This window comes from Gorilla gorilla, chromosome 1 (assembly GCF_029281585.2).
Source record: "Gorilla gorilla gorilla isolate KB3781 chromosome 1, NHGRI_mGorGor1-v2.1_pri, whole genome shotgun sequence".
Lineage (NCBI taxonomy): Eukaryota > Metazoa > Chordata > Mammalia > Primates > Hominidae > Gorilla > Gorilla gorilla.
The window spans coordinates 206,357,957-206,372,132 of record NC_073224.2 but is presented as its reverse complement, the minus strand read 5'-3'; the positions used below and the strand labels follow the sequence as shown (position 1 = coordinate 206,372,132).

The window sequence follows — 14,176 nt, the reverse complement described above, 5'->3', positions numbered from 1 at the left end:
AAAAGATGCTAACTTGAACCAAAAAAAGAAAACTGTTTTTCTGCCTCCCCTTTTGATTTTATTTTGGGTGTAAACTCAGTGGGCAAAACCCTCTGGCACAGGGCCTACTGTTTCTCTCTCCACAGACAGGAGCAGGGGATAAGGTCCACTGGCCCGACAGCTACCCCCGCCACCTTCCCTTCCTTCCCCAGTCCTGGGCTCACAGTCCTTGCTGGCTTGGGAGGTGGTACCTATATTGAATTCTTCATTCTCTGTGACGACTTCGGCGTTGGGGAGGATGGTGGGAGGAGGGCATTTGGTGAGTGGATAAGCTGAAAAGATAAAAGCAGGCAAGTCAGGGTAAGATCATCATTCTCCAGGTACACCGTCATTCATTTGTTCAATTCTTTACTTTCTCATCCCTCATTTATTCACACACACATATTCATGAGTACTTATCTGTAAACAGGGCAAGTTTAGCCAAGTCCTTTTTGCTTATCTTCTGTCATCCTTATTGAAATTAATAATAACAAAAGAGGGGCAATCTAAGGAGTCAGTGACACCATCACCAGCACTGAAGGGTGGGAGAGGAGCGTTTTCTGAGTGCCTCGTGGATATTAGGCGTTTTATAGGCTGCCACTCTAACCCTCACAACATCTGACCATGCTGTGAGGTGCTCTTACTCTACTCGTGAGCAAGTGAGATTCAGAAAGGTGAAGTAAGTTCCTCAAGGTCACACAGGAATTAGGTGGCACAGGTAGGATTTGAATCCAGGTCTGGCTGTTCCCAAACCCTGTATTCTTCCCACCACTGAGCATCTACATGCTGCATGTGGCTTCTCCGAGTACCCACTGAAGTCAGCTGACAAGCTGACCCTTCTGATCTTTGACCAGATACTTCTGGCTTCACAAATTTTCTAGGCTGGAATTCATCCCTATGGGCAGAGACTGGATGATGCTAGAGGCAGGATGCTATTTACTGAGGCTAAGTTCAGTGTGGGCTCATAACCTGGCTTTTATTACTGGCACAGAGTCAAGTGCTATACAAGTGTTAGCTGCTCCTGCTGCCACTGCTGCTGTTATCGTTACTATTTCCAATCACCCCAATCTTTGCTATATTAAAAAAGTGTTCTTTAATAAATCCAAATATAGTACATTATCATTAAAGAAAATTTGAGGTATTCTATGGAACAGTAGGAAGAAATCAAACTTATCCATTGCCCTCTCAGAGATAACGACTGTTAACCAATTACAGTACGTTCCTGGAGTGTTTATTCTCTGCATATATAAATATTTTTGTTTTATACAACTTGCATTATATGTTATACAGCTTGTGTTGATCCTTGCACACTTACTATTATATTGCAAGAATTTCCCATATAATTACATTTCTTAGAAAATATGATTGAAATAACTTCATAGGATTTAATCGTACAGATTTACTAGAATGTATTTAACAGATACTCTGTTAACCATTTAGGTTTCCAAAGTTTTGCAATTTAAAATAAAGCTGCAATGAAATCTTTTTTTATATATGCATCTTTTATGGTTTTTTTATTTTTATTTTTTAACTAGGAAGATTCAAGTACATGACCCTTTTGAAAGTACAGATATCTCCTGCTGAATGTCAGTAATCCTTTCCTGGAAATCAAATGTTCTGTGTAAAGATATTAACTAGGAGCCTATATCCCATTATTTTAAGTGGGAAAAAATTATACTGTGTTGTACTTCAACCCAAAATCCAAAAAGTAATTGAGACAAAATAAAATACCTAAATATATGCAACAAACCATTATGTTAGAGAAGTTAAATACTTAAAACATCACGATCACCCAACAACATGGCGTGACAAAACAGTGCCTCTGTGCATTGCATACTGTACCATCCACATCCAGTGCGCCGTGAAATCTTGCAGCTTGAGACATTATAAAACTCTAGGCAGAAAGAAGGTCTAGCTATGAAAGACTCAGTGGGAATGCATTCAGGACTGGCACTAGGTGGTAGAGTACAGTTCACAATGAACAGCATGGAGTGACACCTCAGAGCCAGCAGCCTCTGAGACACACATCCCCGCCATGGAATTGGAGCCCCTTTCCAAAAGTCCGCATGGGATTCTGACATTTTACCAACTGTAGTTGGAATGCAACTTGAGACTTTCCCTGCATATAGATTTATTGAAAATGGTGTATTATGTTTTGGGGGATCTAACTGTAAATGTTTTCTATAGACGCACTCGCTGAAATGTATCATACTGAGAGATACGTAAGCTCTATGAAATGTGGGTGTTAAGACTAAGAGGCACTCTTGAGGTAATCAAGTGGGTTTACCTTTGATTTAACATAAGCCTGGGAAGGCCACGTCCGCACTCGCTGCATGCTTCCACTTTGCCCTCCAGGAAAATGGTTCCCATTGATACTGTCAACAGAGCGACTGTTCCTCCAGCACTGGGTGCCATCATTCTTCTTTCACCCAGTTCATGTAATGATTGTCTATGGAGGGCTCACCCTGGGTCAGGCACTGTGTCAGGTGATGAGGTTACAAGAACAACCAAAACAAATACATCCCTTGCCCTCACAGAACTTAGGCCCCACTGGGAGAGATAGTCGTCTGTTTTAATCTTTGTTAACTTGCTAAACAAAAAAGCAGCATTTATTTTATTTTAATTGGCATTTGATAACTAATTAGGCTAAGCATTTTTCACATGTTAATGGCCTATTTGCATTTCTCTTTTTAACTGTCTATTGAAAGAGTTGTGATAAACCAATATGTTAGAAGTTTAAATACTTAAAACATCACTTCATGATCACCCAACAATATGGCGTGACAAAACAGTGCCTCTGTGCATTGCATACTGTACCATCCATATCCAGTGCACGGCAAAACCCCGCAGCTTGACACGTTATAAAACTCTAGGCAGAAAGAAGGTCTAGCTATGAAAGACTTTCTTTGCCCCTATTTTTCTTATAAATTTGAAGAACTCTGAATATTCAAGGTTGACCTTAGCCGTTAATTATATTTTCCCAGTTTATCATTTGCTTAGTTTTATTTATGGCACTTTTGATTTGTAGAAGTATTAAGTTTTTATGTAGCCAATTATAATTTTTCTTAATAAGTTAAAAAAATTGGTGCCTTCCATTCTCAGTGTCATACTTATCTTCAAAACTTCTAAGGCATACTAAACTTTTCCAGGAAAAAAAATGAATAAAAACAAATCCCCACTTAAATACAGCCTGGGTACTTTATATTTTGTGATTACTGTTTTGATTGGGGTGATTTTCCATTACATTTTAAAACTAGTTTTTTTTTTTTTTTTCAGGGTCTTGCTCTGTCACCCAGACTGGAGTACAGTGGCACAATCATGGTTCACTGCAGCCTTGACCTCCTGGGCTTAAGCTATCCTCTCACCTCTGCCTCCCAAGTAGCTGGGACTACAGGCTCATGCCACCACACCTGGCTAATTACAATTTTTTTTTTTTTTTTTTTTTTGTAGAGATCGGGTTTCAAGATATTGCTCAGGCTGGTCTCAAACTCCTGGGCTCAAGTGATCCTCCCACCTTGACCTCCCAAAGTGCTGGGATTACAGGTGTGAGTCACTGTGCCTGGCCATAAAATTACAAATTTCTGTTTAATGCGGGAAGCTCATGGGATACTAAAAAGCAACAAAACAAAAATTTCCCAAATCTCACCATCTAGGCATAAGCACTGTGAAGATTTTGCTGTAGGATCTTGGGTCTTTTACAGACATGCCCTCCCTATTTCCCATCACACACACACACACACACACACACACACACACACACACACACACACACACACACTCACACACACACACTCTTTCCACATTGATGGTATCCCACTGTATCCACCATGTTATTGCTACAGAACTCTAGGGCAGGGGACATTCAAGGCAGACTCTTCCATTTCATTTTGTCAATACCCTCCTTCTTCCCCTGAGGGGAAGAGGGTGAGGTGTTGAGAGAGCATAGCCAGATTCTGGTGTGTGTGAACATGTTAACTCGTGAACGGTGGGGGCAATTGCTTTATTAATGTTAAGCAGCAGTTGGCTCAGCAGCAGCCATTGTGAGCAATGGTCCCTGTCGTCTTCCTGAGAACATTATTCCTCAAGCTGCTGGGTGTGCTGAATTGGCCTTTCATTTGAAGCTTTTATTTATCTTTTTTTTTTTTTTTGAGATGGAGTTTTGCTCTTGTTGCCCAGGCTGGATCACAATGGTGCGATCTCGGCTCATGGCAACCTCCACCTCCTGGTTTCAAGTGATTCTCCTGCCTCACCCTCCCGAGTAGCTGGGATTACAGGCATGCGCCACCACGTCTGGCTAATTTTGTATTTTTAGTAGAGACGGGGTTTCTCCATGTTGGTCAGGCTGGTCTAGAACTGCCAACCTCAGGTGATCCGCCCACCTTGGCCTCCCAAAATGCTGGGATTATAGGCGTGAGCCACCATGCTCGGCCTCATTTGCAGCCTTTAAAACCAAATTAGCTTAGAAAAAAATGTGAGCTCACATGGTTCATTTGAGCTTACCAAAGGACTCAGGCTCTGCTTTTGAATCTGGGGTCCATGCCCAGCTAATATTGAAATGCCTTCCTTTGCCTTTGTTTCTCATCTGTATCTCTTTTTCAGAACATCACAAGGAGTGGTGAGTGTGGTCTAGGGTGGGAGTCCATAATCACTGCATTTTCTTGTGATACCATCACCTGAGTTTTTAAAATCACCTGCTTGTTTTGCACTGAACAATATAAAATAAACATTTTCCTAAATCAGTGAATTTATTCTACATGAATGATTCTTTTTATTTTCTTTTTAGAGACAGCTTCTCATTCTGTCACCCAGGCTGGAGTGCAGTACCACAATCATAGCTCTCACTGTAACCTCAAACTCTTGGGCTCAAGCGATCCTCCCACATTAACCTTCTGAGTATCTGGGACTACAGGCATGCACCACCACACCCAGCTAATTTTTTTTTTTTTTTTTGGTAGAGGCAGAGTCTCACTATGTTGCCCAGGTTCATACATGAATGATTTGTAATGACTGTGTCTTTCCCTATCTCTCTCTCTCTGAGTATACACTTTAAATTTATAATACCTAATCTCTTACTATTTTTACATTTAGATTATTTCTAATTTCCCTGTTATAACATATCAAGCAATATCTTCATGCACATATCTTTGCATAATTCCCAGAAGTAGGATTGCTGGGTCCTAGGTTGTTGTATTCCTTGGGAACCTTTGGATGTAAATAAATCAATTCAGGCTAGAATAAGCAAAAAAGCCTCTCAGAGAAGAGAGAACCCAAGGGTGGATTTGCAGCCAGACTTCACAAAGGTAGAGGACGAGGAACTGAAGGGCCATCAGAAACCAAGGAAATTTTTCCACTTCTCAATCATTCTCTTTCTGCACATAGGATTGTTCTACTTTTTGGTCCACATGGAAAGTAGAAGAGCAGCAATCCATTCATTGCACTTGGATTTTTATCTTTTCAGGAGATGGGTCCAGGCAAAAGTAGAATCTCTTGGGTCCTATTTCAACTTCCCGAGACAGAACATCTGATTGCCCCTGCTGCATTCAGCTCAGGTGTCCACCTCTGGTCCAAGCTTCTGTGGCTGGGGGGCAGATGTGTGCGTGGAGGGGTGTCACAATGTACAAACAGCTGCCAAGTGCCCCGAGGAGAGGAGCAGTTAAAGAGAACATTATGAGTAGCACAAGCACCACAAAGTGATTGGAATGTGTAGCTAATCATATTGTGTTAAGGTTTTTGATCTGCAATTCTCAAACTACCTATCACTAAGTGGGCATCTTTCTGCAACCTTCCTAATTGGATAATCACTTTAAAAATTATCATGACGGCCGGGCGCGGTGGCTCACACCTATAATCCCAGCAGTTTTGGAGGCCGAGGCGGGCGGATCACAAGGTCAGGAGATCGAGACCATCCTGGCTAACATGGTGAAACCCCGTCTCTACTAAATGTACAAAAAATTAGCCGGGCGAGGTGGTGGGTGCCTGTAGTCCCAGCTACTCGGGAGGCTGAGGCAGGAGAATGGCGCCCACCCAGCCTGGGCGACAGAGCAAGACTCTGTCTCAAAAAAAAAAAAAAATTATCATGACATATGTGTACACTCATGCTCTTAGCAGCATTATTCACAAAAGCTAAAAGGTAGAAGCCACACAAATGTCCATAGAGGGATGAACAGATAAACAAAATGTGGTCTGTACTAACGTTATTAATAAATATATACCATGTGTGGAATGTTATTCAGCCTTAAAAAGGAAGGAAACTCTGACACATGCTATAACATGGAACCTTGAAGACATTATGAATTCTGCATTTTTCTTTGATTGTTACTGTTGTTGTTTATGTTTGCCCAATATAATCTCTGGCCACCCTTTTATCTTTAAACTGTGTCACATTGTCTTAGTTATGTTCCTGGTATAGAAAATATAGTTGAATATTATTTAGGTTAATCTAAATATATTAGTCCATTTTCATGCTGCTGATAAAAACAAACCTGAGACTGGGCAATTTACAAAAGAAAGAGGTTTATTGGACTTACAATTCCACGTGGCTGGGGAGGCCTCATAATCATGGTGGAAGTTGAAAGGCATGTCTCACATGGTGGCAGACAAGACAAGACAGAGCTTGTGCAGGGAAACTCCCATTTTTTAAAACCATCAGATCTTGTGAGACTTACTATCATGAGACTAGCACAGGAAAGACCCACCCCCATAATTCAGGTTCTTCCCACAACATGGGAATTGTGGGAGTTACAATTCAAGATGAGATTTGGGTGGAGATACAGCCAAACCAGATCATTAAGAGTCTTTGTTTTTTAACAGGAAATTGAATTTTAGTAAATTTGCATTTTTCATTACAATTGAATGATTTTATTCTACTGCTTTATCTTATTTTGTGCTTGCTGTATCTTTGTCCCTAAATAGTTTCCTTTGTTCTCTGCCTTTTATATTTGGATTATGTTTTACATGTTTTTTCTTTTAGTGATTTAGAAGTATTACACTTCATTTTAAATATATTAGTGACTAAAGTATATGTTCAAAATCCTTATTTCTCTAGTGATCAAAGTCAACAATTGGATAATATATATTGATTCCACCATCACAAAAGATAAGGACATTCTCTTATCCCTTTTCCACCTTCTTGCACATTTATTAATATAAAATAATTATTTTTAGTCTTTTAAGAATTATTGTATTTGCACTGCTTTGAATCCATATGTTCCATTATTATTTAGCTTTAAGTCTGTGCTTAGCTAGTATCAACACTCCATTTTTATCTTTTCTTTCATACATCTTCTCTATTTTGAGTTACTGGTTTATCTGGAGTTCATCTGGAGTTACAGCCACCTGGAGTTACAGCCCCGCTTGAGATAGAGTGGCAATAATTGTAAATTCTTGAATCCCTGCAAATAACAATTTCTTGCATTCACACGTGAAGCCCCCAGCTTTTTCTCCTCCTTAAACATCACCTCCTTCATTTTCTGTAATCTAATGTCAAAAATTAGCCTGAGAATTGTCTGATTTTGGTTCATTTAAGGTAACTTTCTCAGCCTGGATTCTTGTAGATTTCCCCTACTTCTCACCCTTACAAGTTGAAAAAATTGCCAGCCTCTTTTTTATTTCTCTTGGTATCCAGAGAGCTCCTTTATATACACAGGTTTTCTTTCATCTCAGAAAAGTTTTATCATTTCCATTTGGTTCCTTTCTTCCTGAATGTTTGTTATCAGTGTCTTGGCTCTTTGTCCACTGGGTCTCCTTATTTCTTATCTTTTATCTTCTCTCTACCATTTTCACGCCTCTGCCCTTCTCCCTATTTGGGTTGAGATTTTCAGGTTTGTCCTCCTCATCTTTGCATTGTTTTTCTACAGTGTTGCTTCTGCTCTCTGCTGATTCTTGTGCTGATGAAAATTACACTATTTTGTTTCTTTTCAGTCTTGCTATTTTTTAGTATCTAGCTTCCCTTGGAAATAAAAGTTTTAATTTGGAGCAGCCACAAAGGTATAGGAGAAGTTGGAAGTATAGTACAAAAATCTTTTTCCATGAACCGTCTGCAAGTCAGTCGCCAACATGTTGCCCTGTAACCCCAGAATATCTTAGTGTATTTCCTACAAACTAGCACATTCTCTCACATAACCACAAAGCAACCACCAACACTGGGAAATTAATACTGACACATTACTGCCATCGAATCTTCACATCTCATTCAAGTTTCACCTGTTTTTCCTATAAATTCCTTGATAATTTATTGATCCAGTTCAGAATCACATGTTGCATTTCATTGTCATGTCTCTTTGGTCTCCTTTAGTCTGGAATGGTTCCAGTGTCTTTACTTGACCTTCAGAACTTTTATATTTTTGAAGACTGCCTGCCGGGGAGTTGACAGTCCGTCCCTCAAGTTAGGTTTGCCTGGTGTTTCCTCCTGATTATGTTCAGCTTGTCTTCTGCAACTGGATAATCATGGAAGTGATGCTGGCTTCTTCTCACTGCATCCTCTCAGCCGGAGTATGATTTCAATTTGTCCCATTATTGATGATGTGGGCGTGTCTTCCAGTCTTCTCCACTTCTTTTTCCCTTTGTTATTATTGTGTGTGGAGTGGGGTGGGGGAGGGGGTAGTTTGAAGTTACGTAAATATCCCCTTCCTTATAAAAACTTGTAATTATTTAATGTCTGCGTGGATATACATAGTGTTCTGTTTGATTCAATAGGTTACCACCATTTGTTACTATTTTAAACAACTTTGATTCTCAAATTATCCCCAATATGGTCAGTGAGAACCCCTCCAAGCCAGATTCTATGTCCCTTTGACATGTCTCCATCATGCCTTGGGCATTTCCTTAGTTTCTGCCATAAGATATTCCTGGCTTGTCTTCTACTTTCTCTGCCCCAGGCTTGGGATTAGCCATTTCTTCAAGGAGCCCTGGTCCATTTTAGTGGAAAATGTTATTTAGGAACCAATATCTGGTGCTAGATGTGCTCATTACTATTGAAGAATCACTGCTCTGAAGCCTTCTCAGTAGAAAGAGCTAAGAAATGTATGTGCAAACACACATGTACTCAAACATGCCCCACTCACACACTGATATTTTCTTCCATATCTCTACATATTGAAAACCATAAGCTCACACTGATACATTCAATTCAAATTTAACACCACTGGGTATATTATAATTTTTGCTCTATCCGTAGTTCTAACCCTCTTCTCTGACAGTGAGACACCTGCCTTCTATTGTCCTTAACGTATTAACATATTTGATCAGTCACCCATCTGGAACCAAGGTTTCATTTCTGCTGACCCCTCCCTCCTCACCCTACTTGGGCTCTGACTTCCTTTGCTGGGCTGATCCTTCTCTGTGTGGATGTCCGCCTTCCTCTGCTTGGGCTCCAATACCCTACATGGGTGTCTGCTCATCCTGCGCAGAGCTCTGACACCCTGTGCCAGCTCCATCCCTGTACAGATACCTAAGCTCCAGCTACCCATGCCAGGCAGCCCATCAGTGTGGCTCCCCCTGACACCCCAGCCTGGGCTACAATGGTTCACACTCCCTCTTGCCTGACAGGTATGGATGCTGTATTAGTCTGTTCTCACACTGCTAATAAAAACATACCTGAGATTGGGTATTTTATAAAGGAAAGAGGTTTAGTTGACTCACAGTTCAGCATGGCTGGGGAGGCCTTAGGAAATTTACAATCATGGGAGAAGGGGAAGCAAACACATCTTTCTTCACATGGCAGCAAGAAGGAGAAGAATGAGAGCCCAGTAAAGAGGGAAGCCCCTTATAAAACCACCAGATCTCATGAGAACTAACTCACTATCATGAGAACAGGATGGAGGAAACTGGCCCCCATGATTCAATTATCTCCACCTGGTCCCTCCCATGACATATGGGGATTATGGGAACTACAATTCAAGATGAGATTTGGGTGGGGACACAGCCAAACCATATCAGATGTCTTTGCTTTGTCCCATCTCACAGCTTTAGGACTGAATTATTCAAGTGGGGAAGGGAAGAGATTTAGCTTTCGTTTTATTTATCTCTTGGCCAGATCTTTCTTTTCATTTGTGTGCTGTCTGAACATTTCACCTGTTATTTGGAGTCCATGTTATCTAGACTTATATTAGAAGAAGATGCTTCCCAAAATTTATTTCTATTACTTCTAGTTCCTAAACCATGTTTTTTTTCAAGGGCATTTTTCTCTGTAATTCAAACTTCATGTTCTAATTTTTAATGTTATAAAATCTTTCACAGGTCTCCTTAAGGTATTTTTCCTTTTTCTTATTGATCCTCATATGAAAAGAAAGTTCCTTAGGGCTGCTTGCCTGGAGAAAGGCAAAAATTCTTTCCCCCACTCCCTTCCACTGTCCACTTTTTGCAAGTCTAGCTCCTTTTTTTTCTTTAGTTCTTATCTTGAATATCCTGTCTTAGGTTTTCCACAATTACTTTGCATGGAATTCTCCAACTTTTTGTTTGCTATCTTATCCTTTTATGTCTTTCGAAGCATTTGTTACAATTTGCAAAAATTTTGTCCTCTTAGTTACTCATTATCTCTTTCTCCTTGGAGCAGGAAAGCTGTCTGGGGAGCAGACATTTCACAGAGCAGGAAGCATGAACACTCAGTAACACAGGAAAGGATGCTCTGCCTCATCACAAGCATACAGGTGAAACACCATCTCATGCACCTACCAGATTGGTAGAAATGTAAAGTCTGCTAAAACCCAGTGTTTGCAAGGATGTACAGCAATAGGAACTCTACTTCACTTGCTGGGAAGAGTGCAAATGGTTATAACTGCTTCTAAGATAAATTGAGCATTACCTAGTGAAACTAAATATGTGGATATTTACAACCTCACAACTCCACACAGACATGCACTCAAGAGAAACCCTTGTACGTGTTCACAATAAGGAATAAGCAACAATGTTCTTATTGCTTGAAATGAAACAAATTAAGTGTTAACAGTAGACTAAATAAATTGCTATATTTTCATGCAATGAAATCATACAGCATTGAAAAATGAGTTAAGTACAGTCACATGCATCAACATGAATTTCAAAAACTTAATTTTGAGTGAGAAGAGCAGGTCACAGAAGAACATTTATAGAATGACTGTCTTTACATAACAGAAATAACATGCAAAATTAAACAACATATTTTTGGAGACTCACATATGGAGTAAAATGAAAAGAAAAGCAATGAATTATTAACCAAAAGTACAGGATCATGGTTAACTCTCAGGGTAGGGTAGGGGAATGTGTTGAGGAAGGAACAGAGCTTCAAAGGCTTAGGTGTTCTTTTTCTTAGGCTCAATGATGGTGTTCATTTTATTACTCTTTAAACTGCACATACATGTTACATACATTTTTATATGTAGGATATATTCCACAACTTACCAAAAGTTCTATGAGGCATGGAATGTGCCTCTCTTGCTCACTCATCCCCTAGTCCAGTGCCTCTCCCACTTGAGCCTGCCGATCTGGGCACAGCAGTTCCTCCTCTCTTGCCCCAGACCCTTGCCTGCTCCTGTGGTCAGTGAAGCCTTGGGCTCTGGTCTGAGCTGGGACTGAATGGCTGTCTTAATCCATTCAGGCTGCTGTAACAAATTACCATAGACTAGGTGACTTCTAAACAACAGAAATGTATTTATCACAGTTCTAGAGGCTGGGAAGTCCAAGTTCAAGGGACTGGCAATTTTGATGTCTGGTATGGGCCTTCTTACTGGTTCATGGACAGCTGTCTTTATGCTGTGTCCTCATGTGGTAAAAGCGGCTCCTGTGTTTCTTGTTTTTTGAGATGGAGTTTCACTCTTGTTGCTCAGGCTGGAGTGCAATGGCATGATCTTGGCTCACCGCAACCTCCGCCTCCCAGGTTCAAGCGATTCTTCTGCCTCAGCCTCCTGAGTAGCTGGGATTACAGGCATGTGCCACCATGCCCATCTAATTTTGTATTTTTAGTAGAGACAGGGTTTCTCCATGTTGGTCAGGCTGGTCTTGAACTCCTCACCTCAGGCGATCCGCCCACCTTGGCCTCTGTGTTTCCTGTGTTTCTTAGCTCTTTCCACTGAGAAGGCTTCAGTGTGGTGATTCTGTGGGTCTCTTTTATAAAGGCACTAATCCCATTCATGAGGGCTCTGTTGTCTGACCTAATTGCCTCCCAAGGCCCCACCTCCTAATACCATCACTTTGGGGGTTAGGATGTCAGCATATGAATTCTAGGGGGGGGCCTAAGCATTTACACCATAGCAAGGGCCTTATGTCTCATCTGAGAGGCAGAAGGAGCATTGTGCCCTTAGGCAAGCACTCTCACTGAAAGACCTTGCTGAGAAGAACTTGGAAATAAGGATGGCCTGGGGCTGTGCTAAGCCTCCTTTGCCTGGTTCTGGTACAGGTGAAGGCTCAGGAACAGGAATAAGAGACCTGGCCTACCACCAAGGTAACTTTACACCAAGCCTGTCAATATCTAGATATAATAAAAATAATCATGACAATGATGACTATTAGAACTATAATTTATTGATCACCTTTTATACCTCTGTGCCTGGAGCTAAGGATTTCCAAGCATTGTTTCATTTAACTTTAGGAGGTTAGGTACTTATATTATTCCTATTTTGTGCATAATAACATTGAGGCTCAGAAAGGTGAAATGACTGACAAGGTTACATAGCTTGCACGTGTCAGAGCCAAGGTTTGAACCCGTCTGTGACTCTGAAGTCCATACTCTTATCACTCTATGGGAAAGTCACAAGTCAAAATGACAGAGCCTTAAAGCCTGGATTTCATTAGTGGAGCGACAGGTGTGCCCAATGAGAGGGGCATGGGAACTGAGCAGATGGAGAGGGCGGAGTCTCATTCCCACATTGCACTCACCCTGGACGATAGCTCCTGGGAATGGCAGTCACAGCTGCTTAGGTTCTTTACATCCTTGATTCTCTCTGTTGCTTTCTGTTTCTTTCGCTACCTCTTTCACAGTCTTAGTGTGTTTCTGCAAGTGCACGCATGATGTAATAACACTGTATAGTCACACCAGAGCAGATACTGTAGCAGATACTGCAGCAGATACTGCGGAGGCTGGGTTCTGTTTCCAGTTCTATCCACATGGTTTTGGGCAAGTACTTGAGCCTTCCTTTGCCCTATTTCTTCATTTGTAAAGTGGGGGTTAGAATATTTGCCTTACTACCTCACAGAATTCTTACAGGTCACAAACTCCAAGCCGGTAATTCTACAGGTGAAGAAACTGAAGTCTCAAGTGGGGAAGGGACCTGTGCAAGGTTTTACACAGCTGGCCCAAGGTGGAGCTGGGAGTAAAATCCAGCTTTCCTGATTTCTGGTTAAAATATCTGCAGTGATCTGTAAATTGCAAATATGTGCATCATTCCATAGATAGGCACAAGTCCACAGAGAACATTCTATAAGTTTCTCTAGGCAATTCCACTATAATAAAAATGAGGAAATATCCAGATCCCTAACTTGGGACTCGTAGAAGAAAACAAGCTGCGAATAAAGACATACCTACTCTGAATTGTTCATACTCTTCCTACTCAAAATCACAATGCCTTCATTTGTGCACAAAAACACAGTGCTCCTTGAGAGGTCAGCAGAAGCCCTAGATCCCTTTGGAGAAGGAGAACCCGCTAGAAAGTGCTAAGGGATAAGCTGGGGCACAGGTATAGGGATGATCCAGCCAGTGAGTTGATGTGAATGAGTGGACTTGGCACCAAGGATTGGGCTTCTGTGCCTCTCTGCCCTGGCAGTGTGGAATAGGAGGAAAACTTGCATTTACAGAACCCTGCACTGAGAGCTCTCACATAGGCTAATACATTTAATTCTCATAACTCTGAAGACACTGAGGCTCCAAGAGGTTATACAACTCACTCAAGGTCACATGATCTGCAAATGGTGGAACCGGGAGTCAAGCTCAGCCTTGACTTGAAAGCCTGGCCCTTCCCACCAGGCCAGGCTTCCATACTGACCAGAGAAAGCTATGGCGAAGATCCCCCCTGTGGCTGCATCGTGGTGGAACTTGAGCAGGACCTGGTTGGATGAACTCTGCACTGTTTTCTTGGCCATGCTCCGGGTGAAGACGCCAAGCCGTGGTGCTGTTTGCTGTGGTCCATCCCTGTACACAGGAAACAAGGTCCTGGCATGTCACTAGTCACCATGGCTGCCTGCTCCACTT

At 41.4% G+C, this 14,176-nt stretch overlaps 1 protein-coding gene across 2 annotated transcripts in view; it reads right to left on the bottom strand.

The window, feature by feature from the left end:
* The window catches only part of CSMD2 (CUB and Sushi multiple domains 2), a 647,961-nt gene that overhangs the window by 72,424 nt on the left and 561,361 nt on the right, over window positions 1-14,176 (bottom strand). For both annotated transcript variants that reach the window (XM_055391224.2, XM_063700513.1), the window contains 2 exons: window positions 13,971-14,116; window positions 231-311 (listed from right to left, as the gene is read on the bottom strand). In XM_055391224.2, the coding sequence (XP_055247199.1) occupies window positions 231-311; window positions 13,971-14,116 (227 nt within the window). The remainder of the gene's footprint in view (window positions 1-230; window positions 312-13,970; window positions 14,117-14,176) is intronic.